A 25,508-nucleotide genomic window follows, 5' to 3' on the forward strand; every position below is an offset into this window, starting at 1 on the left:
TGAGTGGCACCACACACTGCACCTGTAAAGTGCTCATAGGTCTGGGTGAACTTTATGGTGTACAGAGCATCTTGACAGAGGGTACATGGAAAACTGGGGGTCGGAAGGCATGAATGGGCAATTCTGGGGCACATCAGCAGAGGTGCACTGGGGACAAGGACGTGCCTGCACAGACTCCGCTGCACCAGGCACGGTGTCACCAGGGCTGTCTCGGCTGGGGCTTTGCTCCCACAGTGCTGACGTCATGTTAGAACAGCAGCTGCTGTGTGCACACCATCTATGCAGCACATGCCAAGGATCAGACTGTCCGGGGCTAAATCCTGCACCTGCACGGCTGGGTGCAGGGAGCGACTGCCGGCAGCCTCCGTGGCCACCCAAAGCCCTTTGGCCATGGTGTGTGTTGTGCTCACTTCCTGCGCCCGATGCGTGCCATCAGCTCAGCATTGGCAGCTGCCTTGGCTTGCAGCTCCTTCTCCCGGGCCAAGTCCAGCAGGATCCTCAGGATGTGTGTGGGGACATCAAGGGACAGGGACACCTTTCTTGCTGTGCTGCTCTTTTTTACCGCAGCAGCTCTGTTGGTGTCAGGGTTTGGCAGCCAGGGCCACACTTCTCTCACTGACTCCTCCAGTAGCAGCTGCGTGGTTCCATCCAGCTGAGAGCCATCCCCAGAGCCGTGGCCATGTTTCTCCCCAGGGAGCCCCAGCATTACTCCGCTGCTGCCCTCCTTGTCCCAGCCACCTTCATGCCAGGGTGCACCAGGCACAGCAGGGCTGTTCTGGAGGCTCAGCCCCTGCACCATGCCCCATGGCAGCAGCAGGAAGGGCAGCAGCACAGCCTGCAGGAACAGAGCGCAGCACTTAGCATCACCCCCCACCAGGTGTCCCCTGTCCCATTCACACCCTGTGGGAGTGGTGGCAGTATAGAGATGGGGTGGTGATGGCAGCTTGGGGACAACACAGTGTCTCCTCCCGCAGCCGCTCCCCGCCCCACAGCTGCCCTTTGATCAGGAATGTGTGACGTGGGACTGGGACTCAAACCACCACTGCCTCCAAGCTGCCCCCCGGTAATGCCACCCCTCAGCTCTGTGGGCCAAAAGCTACCCTCGCAGATGGGACAATTTGCCCAAAATAAGCAGAAGGGTGACAAGAGCATGACGTGGCCACGTGCATGGCATCCTCAGCATCCTCCTCTGCGGGATCCTGCGCTGCTCTAGGGGCTGGCTGCAAAATCCAGAGGGAAGCAGTGGAATGCAGCCAGCATCCTCATTCTCTACTCCACCTCCTGGGTGAAACCCTTTGGAAAGCATCGGAGTGCGCAGCCAGAGGCAGCTGGATGAGCTGGAAACTGGGTGGTGAGTGATGGCAGAAAGCATCCAACCCCTGTGACCCATGTCCCGGGTAAATCCCCCCAAAGCACCACTCAGAGGTGCAGCCTCACCATTTCCTGCAGTCCTCGTCCCCCGCTGCTCTCACGGTGTAGGGGTGGCAGATGGGGTTTGCCCTGCTCAGAGCTGAGCCCTGGCTCTTATCCTGCCCCAGCTCCACCTCCCGCCCCCCCCCGGGTGGCGTGCAGCAGGGCCACTATTAACACATCACAGATAATAACTCATCACAGATGAAATCACCCCGGGATGCGGGTGGGCGTTTGTCCCCTCATAGCTCATGGAGCTGAATTTGGAGGGGATTTCGGGAACCCGGCATAATTATCTCACATTGGACATCCAACCAACTGCTGCTTCATAGAACCGAGCATGCCCACAGGCTCTGTTGCGGGCTGGAGTGACTGTGCCTGTGGGGTGGTGGAGAGAGGAAATAAATGGGGCTCTGTTCTTCCTTCTGGAGACAGGACAGGAACTCACCCCCCGGCATGGCAGAATGGCCAAAATTAGACCGAGGCACTGATTCACACTGCACCGCAGCCCCACGTGTCTGTGGGTCGTGGGCACGTGTGCGTCATCAAGGCACAGGGACAGGACATGGGGACAGGGGGCACCAGGGCAGGAGGGCAGCCAGCGGGCACTGCGGGCAGGAAGACACGGGTTGCCAGCAGACATAGGGCCAGAGACAAGGGGGTCAGGTTGGCTTTGTTGCCCCAGACCCTGTGGCACACAAAGAGGCAGAGCATTCTTCCATGAGCACATCTTTAATACCGTGTCCCACCCCTGCATTGGTACACATATACATTTGCTGTATACAGATATACACAGAGCAGCAGTGCGTCTAGGCTGCGCAGGAGCCAGCGTCAGTCACCTTCCTGATGAGCAGGAATCGCCTCTAACATAGCACCATCCTCAGGGTCTCCCTGGTGTGTCCCAGTTTCCAGGCAGAGGTGCGAGCCGGAGGGCAGTACATGGAGAAAGCCTCCCTCCCTCCTGCAGTTCTCTGCCAAACCATCGCACCCAAAAGGGGAACCGGGACCCAGGTGGGGTGAAGGTGAAATTCATTCAAATGGAGCAGGTTGCGTGGTTGCACGCTGGGAGCCCAAGAGGGTGATGAGGGCAGCCCACAGCCTTGGGGATTTGAAGTATTGGGTTTGGGGAAGGGCTCAAACTGTGCCCACTCCCAGCTCTGGGCAGCCAAAAAAGGAACATGGGGTCAAGAGCTGTCCCATTGACAGCAAATAAGTTAAAAATCAAGCCAACATCCCAAGAGAGCTCTGGTTTGGAAACCAGATAAAAGGCGTATGGGGAGGCTGTGTTCCCATTTGATAGAAATTTCACCTTCAACGGGCGAATAGAACCAATGTAAAGGGAAAAACCCATGAGCAACAAGAAGAGACGTCAGAAATAGCACCATGTTCCTGCAGGGATCACCACGCTACGCCTCCGGCCGCCGTCCTTCCCCGCTGCCAGCACCTGTGGGGGAGGTGAGGTGGCACCAAGCACAGCACCAGGTGCGATGCTGCCAGAGCTGATAGCCGTGCTGTGCCCACCTGTCCCCATGCGCTGCCTGCAGTGGAGCTCACACTCCTCCTGGCTGCCGAAGCGGTTGAGATTGCCCTGGCAGCCGCTGTAGACGAAGGGCCGGCACTCGGCGGCTCTTTGGTTGTAGTACCAGCGCAGTGTGTACCGCTGGCAGCCCCCCTCCTCCATGGGCTGGTGGCAGGGCTCGGCTGCAGGGACAAAGCGCAATGGTGAGGGCGCAACACGGACCAGCATCTCTCATCCAGGAGCATGGGGAACCCAATGCCTGAACAAGCCATGTGCTGCTAGAGTGCCCACCCCAGGGCACAGGCTTGGTGCACTGGGTTCCCAGCAGAACAAGGCAGCCCCTGCACCATGGGGTCACCTGTGCTATGCCTGGTGCCCTGTGGGGCACAGGGAGCTCACCATCCTCTGCGAGCTGCTCCAAGCTGCCTGCATCCAGAGCTGTGTCGTAGTCCTCCTGCTCCCCATACATGCTGTCGTACTCCAGGTCATTGGTGTCAACGACAACACGCCTGTCCTGCCCTGCAGACAACACTGGCAGTGAGTGCAGCACTGGGCTATCCCGTGGCCTTTGGGCATCCTTGGGTACCTGTCAGCACAGGGCTTGCAATGTACATATAGGGAATAAAAGGAACAAAATGCACAGGGACAGCACTCACCCTCCTCCTCCTCTGCATGCGACACTTTAAGCACGGGAACAACATGAGCACTGAGATCTGGGAATGGCTCAGTGGGTGGGTAATGGGGGGAGTGATCTGGGAGGGAAGAACAGCAGACATGGGAAACCCCTGTTCAGGTGCAGAGTAGCCCAGAACTGCCCAGGGGAGGGGTCCTGGGGATGCCCCATTCCCTGCAGGCTCAGAAGTGCCCTGGGAGCACAGTGCAACTCCTGTCAGGGAGGTGGCACTGCCAGGCTCAAGAAGGCTGTGTTCCGATGCACCTGGATGCAGCTCCACACTCTCCATCACCTGTTTGGCTGTGCTCCTTCTCTTGGCGGACACTTCTCCCTCCTCCATGGGCAGACTGAAGGATGCTCCTGGGCCGAGTCCCCCATCCTCCTTGGAGAAAAAGCATCCAGTTGTGCTGGAACCCTGCACCCCATCCCACCCACTGCTGTGCCCCACATCCCAGCAGGAGTTGGACTCAATGATCCTTTTGGGTCCCTTCCAACTCGGGATATTCTATGACCCTACAGCCCCACTGAGTGCTGAGAGACAGGCAAGGGCATGGGGAGAGGAACAGAAACACAACCTGAGTGCTCACGGGAATCCAAGCGCCGCGGGAGCTGCCCTCCACATGCTGCAGGAGAGATGGAGTGGAGGTGAGCAAGGGGCTCTGTGGGGCATCCCCAAACCCAGGGCGGCTGTGAGGTGCTCACCACAGTGCTGGCTCATCTCCTGCCTGACGAAGGCGCGGATCTCTTCCTCCTGCCCAGTGGTGGAGCAAAGAATGCACAATTAGAGATAGGAAAAAGCTTTCCCCAGGTTCAGAGCCGAGTCTGGAGTTGGGTATGTTCCATAAGCAGCAGTGGGATGGATGCAGTGCCCCTTCCCACCTGCTGGCCCCGTGCTGACAGCCCCTTACCGTCATGCCCGGATCCCCCTTCTCCCCACGGAGTCCCTCAGCACCAGGACTGCCCTAGGGACAAACAGAGTGGGGCTGAGAGCTGTATCACTGGGTCTGCTCTGGGCAGGGCTGGGCTCACCCACCTGCTCTCCTCGCTCACCAGGGATACCAGGCACACCGCGGGCCCCCATCACTGCCTGCCCAGGGGGGCCTCTTTCCCCCTGTAAAGAACATGGGCACATCCCATCTGGCTCCAGCCCAGCCTCAGGACAGGGGTCCCAAACCACTGCTCCTAACCCTCCCTTGAGCAGGGGGACACAGGGAGGTCCCCAAAGCCACTGAGTTGGTGGGGGAGGTATGGAGCTGGGACACGGCTCCTGATGCCACCAATCCTTGGCCTCTTGGGGGACAAAGACTCACCTTCTGGCCCTGCATGCCTTCAGGACCTCGTGGCCCAACGCTGCCTGGGGGGCCAGGGGGGCCGGGAGCACCATCACTGCCCCGGGGACCAGGGGTACCGATCATGCCTGGTGCACCCTATGATGGAACAGATGGTCAGTATGGGGACAACCACATATGTACAGCCCAGAGTAGGCACCTTTGGGAGCTTTAGTGCCCTTTGGACAAGGCTTGATCCCAGTACGAGCAATGCAGTGTGACTTATGCAGTTCCATCGCACAGCTCACCCGATCTCCTTTCTCCCCCTGGTCTCCTTTGGCTCCCTGCTGCCCATCGAAGCCACGGTCACCCTGTGTAGAGGAAGGTGCAGGCAGCAAGAGTTCAGGAGGAGTAGCCCTGAGGGGCCATTCCTGAGGTCTCAGCACATCCTCCCACTGCCCTACCTTGGGTCCCATGAGCCCCTCCTTCCCAGGGATGCCGGGTGCTCCAGACAACCCCAGTTCTCCCTGGGGGATGAAACACATCTATGAGCCCCTGGATGCACATCCCCCTCGCAGCACGGTGCTGGCACGGTGCTTACCGGCTCACCCTTCCTTCCTGGCAGCCCCGAGCGCCCTGGCAGCCCCGGCTCTCCCTGCAGGAGCAAAGCAGGTGTCAGTCCTCAGCCCCGCACCTCCCTCAGGCACGAGGGGGGACCCTGTGAACCTATTGCAGGGCTGAGGTCCTGGCTACAGGATGGTCATCCCCTCACCTTCTCACCCTTGTCCCCATCGAGGCCACAGGCGCCTTTCATGCCCCGCTCACCCTGCAGGGACAAAGGGAGTCAGAGCCCCGCGAAGCCAGCACGTGTCCTGGCCACGGAGCACAGGGGCTCACCCACCTTGGGGCCACGCAAGCCCAGTGGCCCCATGTCCCCCTTCTCTCCTCGTGCTCCAGCAATGCCATCCCGACCAGGCAAACCCTGCAAGAAGCACACAGCATGATGAGGACTACTCCTGCCCCACAGTGGGGTGGCACTGGTACTGAGACACAGCTCCTCACCGGCTCACCAGGCTCCCCCGGCACGCCAACTTCTCCCTGGTAAAGGCAAAGGCAAAGATGTGGGTGAGGGCTAGTGGGAAGCGAGAGGACCCCACTGTGGTGCAGGGTGCCCAGCTACTTACCTTCTGCCCGCCAGGGCCGCGTGCCCCAGGAAAGCCTGCAGAGCCCTTCTCACCTGGTTCACCCCTTGCACCCTGCAAGCACAGCCCCAAATAAGCACTGGGCAGGAGGAAGAGCTCTGGCAAATGCAGGGCCACACACTGACAGGACGCCCAGCACTGTGCCAGAGGCCTGGATGCACATGGGGCACAAGAATGCCGTCATGCTCTTAGGTCCCTCTAGCCATTGCCAACCACTTCCCAGCCCTGCCCCCCCGCCTCATACCTTCTCGCCGGGCATTCCCTGCTCCCCCTTGTCCCCTTTGTCCCCTTCGGAGCCCTTTAGGCCACGGTCTCCCTGCAAAGGGGAGAGCAGAAGGATGGGATCAGGGATCATTGGGGTGGGGAGGAAAGAGCTGCCTGGGCAGGGACATAGGGGTCTATGGGGTGGACATGCTTCCTGAGGCAGGGTCCCCCAGCAGACCTCCAGCTCTTACCGGCTCCCCCTTGCTGCCTCTTGCCCCAGCAGGCCCCTCCACCACAACGGTATCGCCCTGCATGCAGGAGAGAGGTGGGTGTGAGCTGGGGTGGGACAGCACTGCCACCCCCTGCCCCAGCCCTGGGGGTCTCACCTTGTCTCCTTTGGGCCCCACGGCCCCGACGTCTCCCTGCAAGGAGGATACAGTAAGATGTCGCAGGAGTGGGAGCCCTCCTTCTCTGGCTCCCCAGCCCCAAAAGAGATCCCTTACCTTGTCCCCACGCTCCCCTCGGTTCCCAGGCAAGCCCTGTTGGGAAAGAGGAGAATGCTGGTTTGGGGGAGCCTACCTGGGGGGATGGTGAGCTGATTGGTACGTACCATTGGCCCACGGTCGCCTGCCAGCCCTGGGCGCCCATCTTCACCCTGCAAGCAGGAGGGGAGGTGTGAGGAGTGGGTCAGGGAGGCACCCCTCGTGGTGGGGACATGGGAGTGCCATGGTGGTATGGGCAGGGGGATTTTATGGTGCTAGCTACCCGTGGTCCTGGGTCTCCACGTTCACCTCTGGCTCCCGGCAGCCCAGCCCCTGGGTCACCCTGTGGGGGAAACACAAGAGTTTGTTCCCCTGTGCAGCTCACCTCAGCAAGAAGCAGGTCCTGTGGCCCCAGCTGTGTCTCCCCACCATCCCATGCCCCCTGCACTGCCCCAAGTACACATAGCAGGCTGCCAGGTGCCATCACCCACAGTGGGCTCAGCATCAGCCAAGAGGGAGCAGTAGCACCCCACAAGAGGAGAAGCCCCGCACCTCTGTGCCATAGCACTGTCCCCGGTCCTACCTTGTCACCCTTCAGCCCTGAGGCCCCTTGTATGCCCTAAAGGAAAGGAGAGGGGTGAGTAAACAGAGCTGTGCCAGGTGCTCTGGCTGGTGACCCCATCAGCCCCCAATGAGCCAGCAAGGGACCAGGGAGGGATCCTGCACCTACCCTGGGATGCTGCAGCCCCATACTCACCGCTGGCCCTGGGGGCCCTTGGGGTCCAGGTGGCCCTGCGGCACCATCCCTCCCAGGGAAGCCAATTGCACCCTGGGGGGGACACAGCGGTGTCAGGGCTCAAGGCAGGGAACGGAGCTGCTGAGCCCTCACTGGTGCTGCCTGAGCCCACTGCCATTACCCGTTCTCCAGGGGCTCCTGGTGGGCCAGGCTGCCCGCTGTCCCCTCTCAGGCCTGGCTGTCCCGGTGCCCCAGCGATGCCCACTAATCCCGGTGGTCCAGGAGGTCCTGGCAAACCGATGTCACCCTGCAGCAAGGAGGAAGGAGACATGGCCAGGGAAACAGCCTCCTCAGAGGCAGACAGGGAGCGGACATAGGACCAGGGATAAGGCAGGGCTTACCTTCAAACCTGGAGGTCCATCCTGTCCTGGTGGTCCCCGCACACCGACACCTGGAGTGCCCTGTGTGGTGTCAGAGAGTTTGGGGACAGTCATCCCTGGGAGCACAGGGGTGGCAGAGCACTTGGGATGGGGATTCTCACCTTTTCCCCCTTGACTCCAGATGATCCCTTGGCTCCCTGCAAAGACACAGAGCTATTCAGGGTACAGGGTAAGGATGTGAACCCATCAGCTCCCCTTCACATCCTCTACTCACATCTTCGCCGGGGTCTCCAGGCTCCCCAGCTCCTCCAGGCTCCCCCTGGCAGGAGGACAGAAGCAAAGAGCAAGGGTGGGTGACAGGTGGGGGGAGTAGGGATGGCTGCAACCCAAGAGAGCCTGATACTCTCACAACACCTCCTCACCTTCTCACCCTTGGGGCCAGGCAAACCTCGGGCACCTTTGGAACCCTAGGCAGAAAGAGCAGTGTTGGGGATGGGAGAGAATTGCCGGGGCCTGGCTCAGCCCAGGGAGACACAGGGATGGGGTTATAGGCACCAACTCACAGGTTCACCCAGCAGCACGCCCTCCAGCAGCGCCGGCTCACCCTGCAGCAACACAGGGTCAGGCACAGACCTTTGCCGGCTGTGGGGAGGGTCTCCCTCACATGCACACCCCATTCCTTACCTTCTCGCCCTTGGCACCAGGAGGGCCAGCAATGCCCTGGGGCAGAGGGGAGAGAGGCAGCAGTCAGCAGGGCTGTGGTCATCTGCTAGCCCTGGTGAGCAGGGGAAGCTGCAAGGAAGCACTCACCTGCCCCGGCACTCCCGCATCCCCTGGCTCCCCTTTGGGGCCAGTAGGGCCTGATGGTCCTGGCACACCCTGGCACAAAGCACACAGCCATGAGCACCAGCTCTGCAGCTTGTGCTGAGCCCCCAGCCCCAGTGCGATGGCACTGGCTGTCATACCAACTTCCCGGGCATCCCTGGTTCGCCGTCCTTCCCTGGCACACCATCCCGCCCAGGCACACCTGGCTTGCCACTCTCCCCCTGCAGAGTGTGAGAGCGGAGCTGAGGCTACGCACATCCCACAGCCAGGCAGCTATGGGGTTGGCATGCCCCAAGGCTGAGGCCAGCTCAATAGGGCACATGCTCACCACTTGTCCTGGCAGCCCAGGAGCACCCGGAGGGCCCTGTGATGGACAAATGACCAGAAATCAACCCACAGCTGAGGCAGTGGGAAGGGCTGTTCCTGTGGACTGCGTTGGGGGTACCTACCACCAGACCAGGTGGTCCTGGAGGGCCAGGCAGCCCCATGCTGCCCTGCGGACCAGGCAATCCCTGCAAGGAGAACAGTGGAATCAGAGAGGAGATGCCACGCTGGCATGTCTTTCTGGGACAGCGGGAGCTCAGCTGTCTCCAGGAAGGGGTTGGGTTTGGGGAGGCTCACCCGGATGCCGGCACCAGGTTCCCCTGGATCACCCTGTGGGGACAGAACCCATGTCAGTCTTGCTGATCCCTTTCCCTGCCACAATCATCACAGCTTTATCCCTATGTCCCCTGAGCACTGAGTGCCTCTAGAAGGGGCCAGACTCCAAGTTCTCCCTGCAGCCCACAGTGCTGGCGTGGCATCTCTTTCCTGCACCAGACCAAACATGGAGATGATGAAGGTGATGATGACAATGGCAATGGCGTACCTTCATCCCAGATGGACCCTGGCTCCCTGGTGGGCCAGCAGCACCCTGCAGAGGACATTACATTCAGGACAATGCCCACTGTTGGCACAGCTCTATGGGGTGGGAAGAGGTACCAGGACAGTGCCATCCCAGGGCTATCAACCCCACTCATTGTGGAGACATCTGCCCCAAGTCCCCTTTGCTGTGCCCTTTGCAGTGCCCTGCACGTGACACAGAGGTCTCCTTACCGGAGGTCCTGGTGGCCCTGGCTCTCCCTGATTGCCCTGGGAGGGAGGGAGAGATGTGGTCAGGATGTCCCTGGTGCACAGGGGCTCTGGGAAGCACCCATGCCATGCAGGGACGAGCCTGGCCAGCTCCCAGCAGGACGCGCCATGCCTAGCACACACCGAGCAGGAGCCAGGGGGACAGTGACATGCTGGGGACAGACACCTACCGGGCGGCCCAGCACACCGGGGAAACCTGGCAAGCCCTGCAAAGAAGCACATTATAGCCAGCAGGGGAGCGGGACCACACCACCTCCAACCAGCCCCGCCTGCCCATAAAGCTCCCTGGGGGATGAATGCAGTGTCACCATGCAGTACCCACCCAAGGGTACTTACTGAGGGGCCAGGGGGCCCTCTAAAGCCCTGCGGGCCCTGTGTAGGAGGGAAGGATGCAAACAACATGTGAATGCTCCCTTTGGGTTGGTGGTGACTGCTGTGCAACCATGGGATCTGCCCACACCTCCCAGACCTCAGCCCCCTGCAGCCACACTCACCGGCTTCCCCTCGGGGCCAGCCAGACCCCTCTCTCCTGGGAGGCCCTGGAGCAAGAGATGGAGATGGTGAAGACAATAGTGGTGATGAGAATGGAGATGGGGATGATAGGGATAGTGACTGAGATGGAGACAGTGGGGGTGGTTGATGGAGATTGTGATGAGGATGGAGATGGAGACAATGGGAGCAACAGAGACCATAATGGAGATGGAGAACATGATGAGGATGGAGATGGAGTTCATGGGAGTGGAGAATGTAATGGGAATGGAGATGAGTCCATGGGGGTGATGGAGAACATCATAGAGACGGAGGTGGAAACCACAGGGGTGATGCAGGATGTGACAGGGATGGAGATGACAAGGACGATGGAGGGGGAAATGAGAATGGAGGTTTGGTGCCATACTCACTGGAGAGCCATCCCTGCCCTTCTCGCCAGGCTCTCCTCGCTCGCCCCGTGATCCACCTTCACCCTGATGTGGGGAGAAGTACAGAGTTGTAGGACCTGTGCTACAGGCACGGATGTCCCTGTCCCCCACATGCCCTCACATCCCACTTGCACCCAGAGAGGGATGTCCCCAGTTGTGCCCCTGCCCAGGGCTTCGTTCTGTGGGGTCACCCTGTTGGCAGCACATGAAGAGAGGAGAGCAGAGACCGATGCTGAGCCCAGAAAGGGAGTGAGGAACAGAGAAGCAGAGGAGCCACAGGAGACTTACTACACTCAGACCTTATCTCCTTTGGGTCCTCGCTCGCCCTCGGCACCAGGCTCACCCTGCAGGAAGGAGGAAGGAGATACCATCAGACCCACATGCTGCAGTTTGGGATGCCCACTCTCCCAGCCCATCACAGCTGGCAATTATCACATCATCCCTCCTCAAAGAACTCAGATTCTGGCTCCATCACTGCCCTGCTCCTTTCTCCTGGACACGCACCTTCACTCCCTTAAGTCCAGGGGGACCTCGCTCGCCTGGGAAGCCCATCAGGCTGCCCTCCATTGCGTCTGCCTGCAGGCACAGCGTGGTCAGGGCTGGCATCCAGGGGACCCCAGGGAGGTCCCCCAGTGGCACAACCCCTCCTGAGCCCCTGTGCCAGGGGACCAGACATGAAATTCATCCCTGGAGGCATCTACTGGCACCTCCTGGGGACAGTCCCCAGCAGCATCTATCACCTACCTTGGGCCCTGGGGGCCCTGGGAGGCCTGGCAAGCCATCTCTACCCTGGTGAGAAGGAAAACAGATGGAGAATCCCCAGAATGTTCAGTCCATGGGGCATATCCAAGTCTTATGAAAAGCAGAGGGACAGAGGGGACTGCATTCCCATTACGGCTCACCTGCTCACCCCGATCGCCCTTCTCACCCCGGTCACCCTGCAAAAAAGAGGTGGGGGGCTCATGAAGCTGTCCCCAAGCCCAGAAGCCATGTCCCCCTGCCTACACCCCCACACTCACCTTCTCACCAGGTCGCCCGGCCTCCCCCAGCTCGCCAGCCCGGCCTGGCACCCCTGGGATGCCCGGCTTGCCTGGCTCCCCTGGCTGCCCCGGTGGCCCCTCTGGGCCCCGCTCGCCCACAGCCCGGCCTGCGGGGCCCTGAGGACCAGGGGCACCTTGGTCCCCTTTGTCACCTTTGGGTCCTCGCTCACCAGGGAAGCCTAAAGAACCCTGCAAAAAAGCATACCAGACTGTGGGGTGGGCACCTCAAAATGCAGGGAGCTGCGAGCCCCCATAGAGCATCCTAGGGCTGGAGGGATTCAGCAGGGCTCAGGTCTCAGAGCCAGGTGGGCAGGGGGAAGGTGGCAATGAGTCTGAGCCGAGAAGTGACCCCCTGGAGCACCACAGTGCTCACCTCCCGGCCTGGGGGACCCCTCTCCCCTGGCTCCCCCCGGCTGCCCTTCTGCCCCCGTAGCCGTTCGGACACAGGCAGAAAGGAGTCCGAGCTGCCATCATAGGCACCCGTCAGCTCCTTCAGAGATGAGATCTGGAAGGGAGGAAAGAGGCAGTGATCAGCAGTCATGCACTCCAGCCCCAGTGCCCCATCCCACGCCCCTCTGGTCTCTCACCACCAGCTGGCCCCATACCCATGCCCACCCCATACCTTGATGCCGAGGGCTTCCAGGCTACGTTCGATGTTCTACAATAAAAGGACATGAGAAAGGAAGCCTATGGTGCTGCTTCTACCACTGGGGCTCTGGGGACCTCCAAGGCTGATGTCCCAGCCCAGTGGGGAACTCACCACTGCAGTCCCAGGGTCTCCACTGACACCAGGCCGCCCCTAAGTTTGCAGAGCAAGAGGGAATGGGATGTGCCATGGGTGAGGTGGGCAGCACTGCTGCTACACTAATAGGTTTTAAAGTGAACGCCACAGGGTGCTGCCTGGGAGAGGCTGTGGTTCTCCCACAGTGCTCAGTGCTGGATACTCACTGGCTCCCCTCGTGGCCCTGGCTCCCCTGGGTCCCCCTGAAATACAGCAAAGCAGTCAGGGGGAGAAGGGCCAGGCTGCCCAGCCACAGGGTCCCCGAAGGACTCACCCCCTCCAGCACGGATACCCCCCCAGACTTTTGTCACAGAGCGCTAGAGGACACCTACCTTTGGTCCAGTGATCCCACGAAGGCCGGGCGAGCCCTGGAAGTACAGATGGGACACAATGGCACCCATGGACATGGGGCCTCAAGTAAACCATGGGGCAGCTAGAGCTTGAGGATAACAAACCTGGCCTGGGGGGCCAACCTGCCCTGGGACACCAGGGACACCAGGAGGGCCAGGGAGGCCAGGCATGCCTCTGTCCCCCTGCTCGCCCTTGGCACCGTTGTGGCCCTGCCGAGAGAGTTGTGTCACCCCCAGTGACTGGGTGCTGTCCCAGCTTGTCCCCAGTGGGGACAACCCACAGCACAGGGCTACTCACGTCTCTGCCAGGGGCTCCGGCATCACCTTTGTCTCCCTAACCAGGAGGAGGAAAAAAAAAGACTCAGTCCAGAAGTGACAGCAATGGGGACCACATAGGGCACTGCTCCTCACCTTTCTCCCATCTTCTCCTGGCGTCCCATCTTCTCCCTTGGGATGGAGGTTATGAATTGGCACCCACAGCACAAGCAGTGGGCAGGACAGGGGCAGTCCCAAGGGCATGGGATGGGGTGCTGTGCCACATGCCTCCCTCGGCTCTGTGCCAGTTTGGGGCTGCCAGCCCTCAAGGTTCTCATGAGCACCCCAAAGCCAAACCCCATGCTCTACTCACATTCTTGCCACTTAGGCCAGGTTTGCCATCGTCACCGGGTTTTCCCTGGGAGGAAGGAGAGGCAGTGAGAGGAGCCCCCAGCACGGGCAGTCATGGTGTCCCAGCTCCTACTGATGTCCCCTAGGAGAGCTGGGACCAAGTGCAGAGGCACAGTGCAGAACGTGTCCCTGCAGCAGAACGTGTCCCCATGGCACACGGGGCTGTTACTCACAGGGATACCAGGTGGTCCCAACGGTCCTATTGTGCCAGGCGGTCCCTGCTCCCCCCGCAGCCCAGGCAGCCCCTGCAGGGACAGGAGAAAAGGGGAGGCACAGGGCAGCAACAGGATACAGCCTCTGCTATGGGAGGTAAGAGCACAGCCGGGCATGGTGGCATGGCATGGGATGGGGGACAGTGACCAAGGGGCACGAAACAGAAGCGTCATGTCCCCAGCAGGAGAAGAATGCACACCCACACTCCCAGGAGATACTTACATCTCGGCCAGGGTCCCCCTGCTTCCCTGGGTCCCCCTATAGATGAAGAGGACGTGAGCATCCCATGAGCACCTCCAGCAGATGTGCAGTGGGATGCCTCTGCCCCACCACCGCCCTCATCCCCTGTTCCCATTTCCAGTGCCACCCCAGACCACGCTCACCCTCAGCCCGGTGGGTCCCGGAGGGCCAGGTTTCCCCTCCAGTCCGTTGCGGCCATCCAGCCCTGGTGGGCCACGTTCCCCCTGGAACAGAGCACTGCATGAGGACTGTGCTGCACAGAGAAACAGGGGGTGGTGGGCAGCCCCCATCCCCCTCACCTTCTCTCCAGGCAAGCCTCGGTCCCCAGGGTCACCCTATGGGAAGAGGACGGAGTAAGCACTGTTCCATCCCCAAGTGGGGCTGAGCATGGGAAGGGGAAAAGGGGCACTCACCCGTGCGCCGGGGGGGCCGCGGGGGCCTTCAATGCCCTGCAAGTGATACATGACAATGGTGGGCGCAACCCCAGGGCCCACCGTGGCTCTCCAGGTCGTCACTCACCCCACACTTACACTCAACCCCGGCAGTCCGGGGGGGCCACTCTCACCCTTGGCCCCCTTTGCTCCATCCTCGCCCGGGTCCCCAGCATCCCCCTGGCAGGGATGACATAGTGGTCAGAAGCAGTGCAATGCTGCAGTCTCACAGCAAAGCATCACATCATCACCTCTTGTTACCTTCTCACCCTTCTCTCCTACTCCTCCAAGCCCCACATCCACCTGTGGAGCAGAGAGGGGACATCAGAGTGGGCACAGACCTGCTGGCAGGAAAGGGGGAGGGTACAGCTTACAGCTCGTCCTGGGGGTCCAGGAGGGCCCTGAAAGAAAAGAGAGCAAATTTGTTAATGAGCTCTGGTGTGTATTGGGGAGGGGGTGCAGATCTGGCACCTGGGTGGGTGTCACTCACCGGCTCCCCGCGGTCACCCTTGGTGCCAGGTGCTCCGGGAATGCCCTGTGGAGAGGGATGAGTGAGAAGGGGGATGGGGTACCCAGGAGATGGGGTTACCCATCGGGTCAGGGGGTACCCATGGGCACTCATGTGGTGGCACTCACGTTTCTGCCTTCAGGACCTGGGTCTCCGAGTTCACCCTTCTCTCCAGGGGGGCCACGGTACCCAGGCAGCCCCTGGTTGGGGGGTATGGGGAGATGTATGTTACCCTGGGCCACTCAAGGCCACCAAGTTCTCCCCTGGCTCAGGGCTCCCACCAGCCCAGTACTTACCCGTGGACCTCTGTCTCCAGGTTTGCCAGGTACCCCTGCTTCACCCTGAGGGATAGATGGGGTGAGTGGGCTGGGGGGCAACAGGGAGGCAGTGGTCCATGAGTTTCCCACTTACCGGGGTGCCTTCATCACCCTTCTCTCCACGCTCACCCTAAAGCACAGGTGAGGGGACAAGAGAACAAGTCACCAGTGTCCCTCTGTGCTGCTCCCCCTTCCTTGGGGCCTCAGCATCCCCATAGCATCTCCTACTGTTCCTGGCCCCACGCTACCTCCTTGCCACGCTGCCCTGGTTGTCCTGGTGCACCCACTCTGCCTGGCTCACCCTTCTCACCCGGCTCCCCTGCGTCACCCTGAGGGGGAAAGAGGAAGACCAGGGGAACTAGGGCTCAGTAACACATGATGGATGGGCAGATGGACAAAGGAGTGAAGCCTCCTGCAATGCCATTACCTTGGGACCGCTCCTGCCAGTGAGGCCAGTGATGCCCTGGGAGGTGCAGAAGGACAGTGCTGTTAATGGGTACTTGGGCATGAGATCAGAGCCCAGCTCCATGCATTTATGTGCACTCACCCGCTCGCCCTGCTCGCCTTTGGGGCCAGTTGGTCCTGGGATGCTCAGGCCAGGGACACCCTAAAGACAAAGGAAAGCGGCTTGGGACAGCGGGACCAGCAAAAACGCACAGCAAGGAGAGCCCAGATGGGCTGCATGCCCCAGCACCTGCCCAGCTCAAGGTACTCACACGGGCACCCTTTTCCCCTACATCACCCTTGGGGCCAGGAGGCCCCTCTGGTCCTGGAAATCCTCTGTCACCCTGGAGCAGATGAAATGGCACCATTAGTCCCCCCAGACTTCCCCTTCATCATGCTGCAGCTGAGGATCAGCGTGGGCATCCAGCACCACTGTGCTATGCCCCCATCCCAGCTGTGCCATGGGGACAATACCAAAGGTCAGGGACAAGGCTACCTTCTCTCCTCTGACACTGGCCACGCTGGGAGCCTGGAGACAAAGCAGGAGGGACAGTGCTGGGTGCAGCCACTACTCCTCACGCCAGGAATGGGGCGGGATGCCAGGCGGCAGCACTTACCGGCTGGCCAGGTTCACCAGGCGCTCCCACATCACCCTGTGGACACATGGGGTCAGTGCCATTCCCTCCCCACAACCCCAGCCCCAGGCTCTGCTTCTCCCTCACCTTCTCACCCCGTGGCCCAGCTGGTCCCGGTACTCCCTGGTGCAGAGAGAGGATACTCAGAGGTTGGCGGTGCCTGGGGACGTATGTCTGTGTCACAGCCACCCCACAGTGCTCTGGGTGCCCATGCTCACCTCTCTGCCCGATGGCCCTGGCCGTCCTGGAGCTCCTGTCTCACCCTGGAGGAGGAGAGGAAGAGGAAGAGGAAGGTGCTCCTAGGAAGGGCATGACCATGGCCACGGGTGCCCACCTACCTTTTCACCCTCGGGGCCAGGCGCACCGCGGTCTCCCTGTAGAGGGAAGCAGAGCAGAATCTCAGGCAGCCATCCTCCCACCCCCAGGACCCCATGGTGAGCCCATGGTCCTACTCAAGACCCCCAGCAGCCTCCCACGGGCACAATGCCACGTTGGACCCCAGGGCCACCAGAAGCCATCAAAGTGCCCAACCACACACCACTACCATCTCACCTTCTGGCCAGTCTCCCCCAGCTCGCCTGGTGCCCCACGCTCTCCCTGGTGCAGGAGGAAGATAGATGGTGTTAGTGGCTGGTACAAGGGGTGCACAGCACCCACATCCCTTTTCTCTCCACAGAGGAGTTGGGGGATTGGGGTGCACCATGAGAGCATCCCCTCACCACTCACCTTCCTGCCTTGTTCTCCTGGAGGTCCCCGTGGACCCTGGAGAGGAAGGCAGAGAGACGTCACCTCCCAAGCAGGGTTAATGCTCTGCCCACCCTGCCTTGTCCACAACACTCACCCTGTCTCCAGGGTCCCCTGGACGTCCAGGTGGCCCTGGGAATCCCTCCTCACCGTCACCCTGTGAAGTGAAGAAGCCAGCAGTATGTCCATGAATTGGGGCTATCTGTCCCCATCACAGAACAAGGGGGGTCCTGCCTCCCTCTTACCTTCTCACCCTTGGGGCCGGGAGTACCAGCAAGTCCCCGTGGGCCGGGCTCCCCAGGTGGACCCTGGAAGAGATTGGCAAGGGCACAGCTCAGCCTCTGGGGGGACTCACAGCCCTGCTCTCCCACCCTGAGCCCAGCACTCACCGGGGGGCCCGGCTCCCCTCGAGGCACTGCCCCATCGACCAGTCCAGGGGGACCCTGTGGAAAGAGGGCTGAGCTTCTGCATGGCAGCCCCATAACTCAGCCCTTTCTAGTGCCCCGGGAGGCAGAGGTACCAGGCAAACACGGTCACTTACCCTCTCCCCTCGATCACCCTTCTCCCCCTGCAAGGTAAAGAGAGCAGGTAAGGGTGGGGCTGGGCTCTGTTCATGCCTCCACCCTCTCCCCCCTCAAATGATGGGGGCAATGACGGGCAGAGCACATCAGCAGTAGGGTCAGGGCATGTGCCATGCTCATTATAAGGATGGATGATGTGGGAGTCATAGACAATGAATACAGCCATGCAGGACCAGGAGCTCTGCATGGGAAGCAGCTTCAAGGTGCCAGCTGTCCCTCCATCCCCACACAGCACCAGCTGAAACGTACCTTCACAGAGTCTCCTGGAGGTCCTGGTAGCCCCATTGGCCCAAGGGGACCCGGAGGACCTGGGTCACCAAAGGGACCTCGTGGGCCAGGGTTGCCAGGGGGGCCGGTGCTACCCTGGAAGAAAGAGACACTCTATGAGTATGGGATGCTGCATGGGCAGAGAGTACTGGTGGACACCCCCAGCATGCACAGCCCCGTCTATACCGGTGTGCCTGGCTCCCCTTTCCGTCCTGGCAACCCCTGTCCTCCATCCACGATCACTCTGGGCTCTCCCTGAATGAGGGGAAAAGTAATTTAAAAAAAAAAAAACAAAAAGAAAATCAGTGCCACCATGTTCCTTGCCATGACTCTCCCCAGTGCCAAGCTTAGGAGGCAGTAGGAATAAGATGTCCACCTGTAGTCCTCTGCTCAGCACCTACCGGCTCGCCTTTTTCCCCCTTCGGGCCAGGATGCCCCGCTGTTCCTCGTGGCCCCTGGAAATGAATAACAGTGAGAAGGGGGCCTTTGGAGGCATGGTGCTTGGGAGGAGGGGGATCATACTCACAGGGTCCCCTCGGGGGCCAGGAATGCCCTGGTTGCCCTAGAAAACAGAAGAACAAAAGGTGAAAGCATTGTCCCTGCCAGCCAGGGAAGCAGGGATGGGATGACACGACATGGCATGGCATGACATGGAAAAGCACAGCACAGGATGAGATGGGATAGCATGGGTTGGGATGGGATGGCATGGAGACAGCAATGATCCCACCAACAAGGGAGACCACCCTAGCACAGGGAATGGATAGGAAGAGAGCTTAGGGAGCAGGCAAAGTAGGCTGACGGATGTATAGAGCCCATTGGTCGAGGTTTGATCAGCACCAGCCAACCATGGGTACATGCACACTCACTGGCTGACCAGGGGTCCCAGGGTTCCCGGGGGGGCCAGGAAGCCCTGGCCGCCCATCAGCTCCAGGGAAGCCCTGCAGGAGAGAGGAGCATCACGTCAGGGCCATACTCCTCCCAGGAGTGGCTGGGAGGTCCCTGTGCCTGGGACTCCAAGATGTGCAGATACAGGGGGCACTCACCCTATCCCCCTTCTTGCCCAGCTGCTCAACGCTCTCTCCTGGTGGCCCTCGTGGTCCCACAGGTCCTGGAGGGCCGGGCAGTCCATGGCGGCCCTGAGACAGCAAAGAGCACAGACTTGGTGGCAGGCAGGAGCCAAAGGATGTTTCCTCCATCCACCACTGTGGTAAAGGCTGTATGGATCCCTTCCCGACACCCACTTAGCAGGAGGACAAAGGGACACAGGGGCTGTAGCAATGCTCCCCATTTCCCCCCACACTACCCATCAGGACTTTACCGGTTCTCCAGGGGGGCCCGGCTGCCCCACACGCCCCTGTGGCCCCTGCAGAGACAAAGCCAGCCATCAGCATTCACTGAGAACTGCTGCAAGTATGGCAGCCCTGCCATAACCCACAGCTGTAGGGGGTCTCAAACACTTACTGCCACGCCAGAGTCTCCCTTCTCTCCCTGCAAGGGGACAGAGAGAAGAGCTGAGAGGCTGCACCCCTCTGCAGCAGCTGCCCCCAGCTCATCCCCACACTGTGGGTAAGGTGAGGAACTCACACTGAGACCCCATGCCACAGGAATACTCACCCTGGGGCACTGCACAGTGCAGGGCTTTGGCTCTGGCTCTGGCTGGTGAGACAAGAGGAAGACATGTAATTGTGAGAGAGGAAGACTTTGGCTCCATGGGGTCTGCTCCCCAGCCCTGGGCATCCCCCAGTCTCTCACCCTGGTGGAGATGATGGTACAGAGGTCATCGGTGAGCTCTCCCTCCAGCTCTGACAGGGCACCACGGTTGCGGAAGACGAAGCGTGGGTCCTCACCACTGACCATGCGCCGGAGCTGCTCCTGGTCCGCCCCCTCCAAGCCCACAGCCAGCACTCGGACCCCTGCACCAACAGCACCTTCAGTACCTGGCTGGAGCACCCAAGGGGACCTCATCCCATGAGGACCCCATCCCACAGGGACCATATCCAACCTCACCCGCTGCCTTGGCATCCCTGGCAGCAGTGATGGCATCATCCCCGGAGGGGCCGTCGGCCACCACCACGAGCACCGCTGGCACACTGGGCCGCCGTCCTGCACCAGGGCTCAGCAGATAGGTCCTAGCAAAGGTGATGGCTGCCCCTGGAGGGAGGATAAAAGGATAGGGGGTCAGCAAGGTCCCACTGGACACTGGCCCAGCCCTAGCACCATCCCCTCACCAATGGCATTGCCGCTGGGCTCCTCGTAGCGCATGGTGCGTATTTGCTCCAGCACAGCGGGCAGCTCGCTGGAGCGGTTGAGGAGCAGCCAGGGCAGGCTGCGGTAACTGTACGTGGCCAGACCCACCTGCGAGGGCAAGGGACAGAGGTTGACATTGTCATCCTCCTCACATGCCCCCTGACACCACGTAAGCCTCATACCTGGGTGCCATCGGGGCCCAGGCGGCCCATGGAGGTGACAGTGTTAGAGAGGAGCGTGCGGACAGCGTCAGCACCAGAAGAGCTGTCACGTGTGCCATGCACCAGGAACACGATGTCCCCTCGGGCGTCCCTGCAGACTGAGGGAAGGGGCAAGGTGGAGCAGAAGCATGAGCACCCCAGCCCCTCCGACACCCATCCCAACCTGCATACCTGGCCGCTCACTGACAGAGCTCTCAGCACCAGGTGTGCTCCCCAGAAGCGGGCGGATGGTGAAAGTGTAGCGCTGGCCCAGGCGCAGCCCAGGGATCTGTAGGGAGCTGGCAGTGCCCGGCACCACGCGCCGTGCCTCGCCGCCCGCTGTACCCATAGTCAGGGGGACAGGGACAGTGAAATCCCTGGGGATAGCTGCCCTCCGCCCACGGACATGTGTCTGCCTCACCTGCAGGGGGGGTCCAGGACAGGACGTATTCAGAAGCACCAGGGACAGGGGTCCAGGAGAGCGTCACAGAGTCTCTCTGCACCTCTGTCACTCGCAGGCTGGTGGCATGGCTTGGAGACGCTGCTGAAGGGAAACAGGGTGCTCCAGCCCACGGGGCAGCCCCCAACCCACTCCCACACTCATCACTCTCCTCCATCCCAACCTCCCCACAGCATCACATATTCCTTACCGGTGGCAGTAGTGACGGCAACCGGTGCGCTCTCCCGGCTGCCCACCATGCTGGTGATGCTGATGTGGTAGCGCCGGCCTGGCTCCAGCCCTCCCAGGTCATAGGAGCTGGCGGTGGCTGGAAGCTGCTGGCTGCGCTGGGGACCACCTGGTGGGGATGGAGAGGTGAGGGGCCGAGGGCTGCCACTGGAACACAGGGCTTGGGCACACTCACCCTCAGCTGGGCGCCAGACCAGGCGGTACCCGCTGCTGCCAGACACCGGCGCCCATGTGAGGCGCAGGCGATGCTCCGAAGCCTCCATCACCTGCAAGTTGCTAACAGGGGGCACCGGGGCCGCCTCCGCTGTGGGGTATATGGGCAGGGATTAGGGCAGAGGTGCCCACTCCCCCCGTGTGCTGTCCCCTAGCCCCATGCTCACGGGTGGTAACGATGATGGACACAGGGTTGCCCTCATGGTTGCCTATGAGTGCTGTGACCTTCACAGTGTAGGAGACACCTCCTTCCAGGTCAGGGATGTCAAAGGAGCTGATGTGGCCGGGAACATGCTGGCTCTTCTCCGAGCCCCCTGCCGAGGGCCACACATCAGCCCTGGTGCCTCCATCATTGCTGTCCCCACCCTTGTCCCCATCCCATGCTACCGTCCCGACGGCTCCACACCACACGGTACGCTGTGGCTCCTGGCACGCCGACCCATGTGACACGGGCAACATTGCTCCTGGATGACTGCACCTCCAGCCGGGATACTGTCCCCACCTGCTCAGCTGCTGTGACACAGGGAGAACCACCATCACCTGCAGTCAGGGCACCTGGCACCAGCTGGCAGCAGCAGGCAAGGTCACACCTCACCTGTCCTCCCCATGGTGGTGACAGGGGGACCCTCGCGGCCATCAATGATGGCTGTGACACCGATGGCATAAACGGTGCCAGCTCGCAGCCCCTCAATGGTGTAGACAGTGGGGTTGGCAGGGAGGAAGCGGGACTGCTCCTGACCTGGGAGAGACAGTTGAGATGGGAAGAGCTCCCACGGCACCACCACATCACCTCCAAGTCCTGCACTCACCATCGCCGGCCCTCCACGTCAGCCGGTACCCCCCAGCGCCCGACAGCCCCCTCCACATGACCCGCAGCTGGTTGGGGCCAGCCTCCGTCACCCGCAGCTCCGAGACACTGCCCACAGCTGGGAACTCTGCACGCCCAATGGCACCAGGACGTCAGCATGGGGACACCCCGAGTGGCCATCACAAGCCAGGGCTGGGGCTAACCATGCGCACTTACTGACGTGGATGCTGAGTGCAGCAGCACTGCCCTCCCTGCTGCCCACGAGGGCTGAGACACGCACCAGGTAGGTGACACCTTCCCGCAGGTCACCCAGCTCCAGCGCTGTCTGCGTGCCTGGGATGCGCCTCGTCCTCTCGGTGCCATCTGCAGGGAGCAGGGTGCCACAGGGCCCTCAGTGCCACGGGGGATACCAAGCGATGGCACCGTGGCCCCATCCCGCTGGCTCACCCTGGGTGTTGCGCACTGTCACTTTGTACTCGGTGGCACCAGGGACGCCGGTCCAGCCCAGCCGCACCCTCCTGCCCAAATCCTCGATGAGACGGAGATCTGACACCGCGCCCACTGGTACCTCCACACCTGCAGGGGGGCACTGCTGTAACTTTCTCCAAAGCTAGGACCAGCGAGCCGGAGGTCCCATGGCTCTGTTGCAGTGATGCCATGCATCATGTCTTGATCTGGGCTCACCTGTCTGGAAGGTGGTGACGGGGGTGGCCACCTCCCCACCTTCATACAGCGTGTACAGAGTGATGCGGTACTCAGTGCCTGGCTGCAGCCCTGTCAGCTGGTAGGTGCTGGCACTGCTGGGCAGCGACACTGTCCTGGGGGTCTCCAGCCCTGTGGGAATGGCAATGTCAAAAGGGGTTACCGCTGGCCCCATGCCACGTCAGGGACCAGGTGCTGTGAGCCCACCTGTGGCTCTTTTCCACTCCAGGCGGTAACCACGGGCCTCACGGATGGCAGTCCAGAGCACCTGAATGGACGTGGGGCTCAGGATGTTGGTCCGCAGCGTCTGCTCTGTGCCTGCCTCTGCAAAAGGGACCCATAGGTTGTGCCATCCCATCTCCTTGTCCCCCGACAGGTGATGCCCCTGCATTGGGACAGCTGCATGGTGCTTACGTGTCCGCGCGGTGAGGCTGGCGGTGGCTGCAGGCTGCTGTGCATAGCGTGCCCGCAGCGTCACCACGTACTCGGTGTTGGGACGCAGGTTGCTGAGTGTGGCCGACAGCGCACCAGCCCCCAGGCTCCTCTCTTCACTCTGGGGCATTCCTGAGGGGGACCCAGAGGGGCGAGGGCAGGTGTGTGGCAGGGAAGGGGTGTGCGCAGCTCCCTGCCCCGGGGATGCCAAGTGGTGCCAGGGGTGGGGAGCGCGGGGTGAGGCTGGGACGGGGGCCAGGGCAGCGCCCAGGGACAGGGAGGGGCCGCCAGGTGCTATAGCACACGCAGCTACCCCAAAGAGGTGCCTGTGGGGCACGGCATGTCCCCTCACCTGGCACGGCGTAGCTGAGGATGTAGCCCTGGGGCGGCTCGGGGCCGGGCTGCCAGGACAGCCTCAGGAAGGTCGGCCCAGCCTCAGCCACGTGGAAATGCTGCACGCCGCCACGGCTCTCTGGGGACAGCACGGGGACAAGTGTGAGCTACGTGCTGCCAGCACCTACCCGCATCCCCCACGGGTACTCACGAGTGCGCGCCCGCACAGACACCGACTCGCTGACGCTGTTGGCATACTGAGCGATGACAGTCACCAGGTACTCCGTCCCTGCGCGCAGCCCCCGCAGCACGGTGCTTGTCTCCCGCGGACCCACGCTCACCTGGGTGGGAGCAGTGTCATCCCGATGCCAGCAGGCACCAGGCACTGCAAGTGGGTGCAGAGCAGCGCTCACCTCCTGCCGCTCAGCTGCCAGCGGCTGCCCCAGCCCCGTCAGTGGGACACGCTGCACCCTATAGCCGGTGACGGGGCCGCTGGCTGGGCTCCAGCGGATGCGCAGCACATCAGAGCCGTGCTCCAGGACCTCCAGGTTGGAGGGACCAGCGTGGCCTGATCCATCTGTGGGGGGACATGGAGCTGTCAGCTCTGGGGTGCGTGAAGAGAAGGCATTAAGGCAGCTCCCACGCCCTCTTTTAAAGGTCTCCTACCAGGGGTGCGTAGCGTGCCCCCTGAGCTTGTGCACACCCTGCGTGTCATCAGTGGCACCAGTGTCCCCAGCAGCTTGAAGTCACCCACATAGAAGAAGAAGGAGTCAGTAGGCAGTGAGGCCACACGGATCAGCTCCTGGCGGTCGGCATTCTTGATCCCTGAAGGGGACAGGAATGGTGGGTGATGGCAGTGCCCAGCCCCAGGGGAAGCCCATTACTCAGGGGTGTGGATACCAATGTGCACACCACAGATCTGCTCACCTACAGCAAAGACCTTGATGCCCAAGCTCTTCAGCCTCAGCGCTGGCTGCTCAGCATCATCCTGGGACTTGCCATCCGTGATGAGGATGCAGATCTGCAGAGCCATGAGCCTCAGCCCCATGGACCCACTGCATCCCTCCGGGATGTCCCAAATGCCACTCCCCACCCCATACCTTTGCGACCCCAGGCCGGAGCTGCGTGGGACCAAAGAAGTTGTCAGAGACGTAGCGCAGCCCAGCGCCAGTCCGTGTGTTGCCGCCCTTGTAGCTCAGCTGCTGGATGGCCCTCTGGATGCCTGTGCCATTGGTGTGCTGGGAGAAGCCAAACTCCACCCTGGGGACATCGGGACACATGGGGACACGTAATTTTCCAGCCCCATGGTCCCATAGCCCCGCATGCCCATCCCCGGGCTCACCGTGGATCGTCGCTGTACTGCACCACGGCGAAGCGCACCGCCTTCTGGCCCACCACATGCACGAAGGGTGACACCAGGTCCTCCACGAAGGTACGGATGGCACGGAAGTTGTTCCGGCCAATGCTGGACGAGCCGTCCACCAGGAAGACGATGTCGGCCTCCAGCACGTTCTCGCACACCGCTATGGGACAGCATTGGTTGGCACCCACAAGAGCCCCCGGTGCCCTGTGGCACAGGACCCCCAGACCTGTCCCTGCTCCTTGAGCTCATGTTACATTGGTGGCCGCTCCCATAGGGCTCCCCGTGCTCAAGCTCAAGTTTGGGGTGCTGCAGTGGGAAGGAGCAGCAGAGCCCCTCTCACCCTGCTGTAGGCCCTATAATGGTACCCAGCACTCAGCACCCACCTTGGCTCCTCTTCTGTGCGGCAGCAGCCTGGGGGGCCAGGAGCAGGGAGAGGAGTAAGAGCCTCCCACTCATTGTGGGGCCCTGCAGGACAGCAGGAAAGGATGCTGCAGCCACCACCCTGTGCCAACCCCACGCCTCTGGGCACGGTGGTGATGGATGCACTGGGTAGAAGCA

At 61.5% G+C, this 25,508-nt stretch overlaps 2 protein-coding genes across 2 annotated transcripts; both read right to left on the minus strand.

Annotated features, from left to right (window-relative positions):
• Positions 1–388: 388 nt before the first annotated feature.
• Positions 389–799, minus strand: UCN2 (urocortin 2). The gene has a single exon (XM_042823381.1). It carries the CDS (start codon positions 797–799, stop codon positions 407–409), a length of 393 nt encoding a protein of 130 aa, XP_042679315.1. The 3' UTR covers positions 389–406.
• Positions 800–2,155: 1,356 nt separating this feature from the next.
• On the minus strand, positions 2,156–25,406 carry COL7A1 (collagen type VII alpha 1 chain). Its single transcript, XM_042823781.1, has 115 exons — positions 25,334–25,406; positions 24,930–25,110; positions 24,688–24,847; positions 24,515–24,608; positions 24,254–24,412; positions 24,001–24,164; positions 23,799–23,928; positions 23,607–23,726; positions 23,237–23,386; positions 23,030–23,146; positions 22,805–22,954; positions 22,568–22,696; positions 22,254–22,483; positions 22,122–22,218; positions 21,908–22,051; positions 21,700–21,825; positions 21,480–21,626; positions 21,275–21,403; positions 21,062–21,208; positions 20,833–20,952; positions 20,604–20,750; positions 20,394–20,530; positions 20,193–20,319; positions 19,972–20,115; positions 19,717–19,877; positions 19,579–19,620; positions 19,426–19,452; positions 19,283–19,327; positions 19,008–19,100; positions 18,831–18,902; positions 18,491–18,526; positions 18,366–18,419; positions 18,151–18,219; positions 17,947–18,060; positions 17,658–17,684; positions 17,506–17,559; positions 17,362–17,424; positions 17,214–17,273; positions 17,099–17,134; positions 16,925–16,969; positions 16,711–16,746; positions 16,355–16,495; positions 16,234–16,266; positions 16,010–16,081; positions 15,841–15,900; positions 15,721–15,756; positions 15,542–15,622; positions 15,388–15,423; positions 15,273–15,317; positions 15,105–15,176; positions 14,959–15,003; positions 14,843–14,869; positions 14,730–14,771; positions 14,568–14,648; positions 14,451–14,486; positions 14,337–14,372; positions 14,181–14,261; positions 14,020–14,055; positions 13,758–13,829; positions 13,547–13,591; positions 13,330–13,365; positions 13,217–13,252; positions 13,024–13,128; positions 12,901–12,936; positions 12,736–12,771; positions 12,548–12,586; positions 12,410–12,445; positions 12,161–12,292; positions 11,767–11,976; positions 11,650–11,685; positions 11,492–11,536; positions 11,252–11,323; positions 11,047–11,091; positions 10,730–10,792; positions 10,325–10,369; positions 10,001–10,036; positions 9,795–9,830; positions 9,568–9,612; positions 9,321–9,353; positions 9,149–9,211; positions 9,028–9,063; positions 8,840–8,920; positions 8,685–8,753; positions 8,559–8,594; positions 8,438–8,479; positions 8,297–8,341; positions 8,149–8,193; positions 8,036–8,071; positions 7,896–7,955; positions 7,676–7,801; positions 7,516–7,587; positions 7,342–7,377; positions 7,042–7,101; positions 6,887–6,931; positions 6,780–6,815; positions 6,663–6,698; positions 6,528–6,584; positions 6,317–6,388; positions 6,055–6,126; positions 5,933–5,968; positions 5,772–5,852; positions 5,643–5,696; positions 5,472–5,525; positions 5,335–5,397; positions 5,179–5,241; positions 4,913–5,029; positions 4,636–4,713; positions 4,511–4,564; positions 4,305–4,353; positions 4,178–4,225; positions 3,895–3,984; positions 3,586–3,681; positions 3,329–3,448; positions 2,932–3,111; positions 2,156–2,854 (listed from the first exon to the last, which is right to left on the minus strand). Exons 1-115 carry the CDS (start codon positions 25,404–25,406, stop codon positions 2,817–2,819), a joined length of 8,901 nt encoding a protein of 2,966 aa, XP_042679715.1. The 3' UTR covers positions 2,156–2,816.
• Between the last annotated feature and the right edge of the window lie 102 nt (positions 25,407–25,508).

The sequence above is a fragment of the Centrocercus urophasianus genome, unplaced genomic scaffold (assembly GCF_019232065.1).
Source record: "Centrocercus urophasianus isolate 14NV4802_14NV808 unplaced genomic scaffold, USGS_Curo_1.0 seq_22, whole genome shotgun sequence".
Lineage (NCBI taxonomy): Eukaryota > Metazoa > Chordata > Aves > Galliformes > Phasianidae > Centrocercus > Centrocercus urophasianus.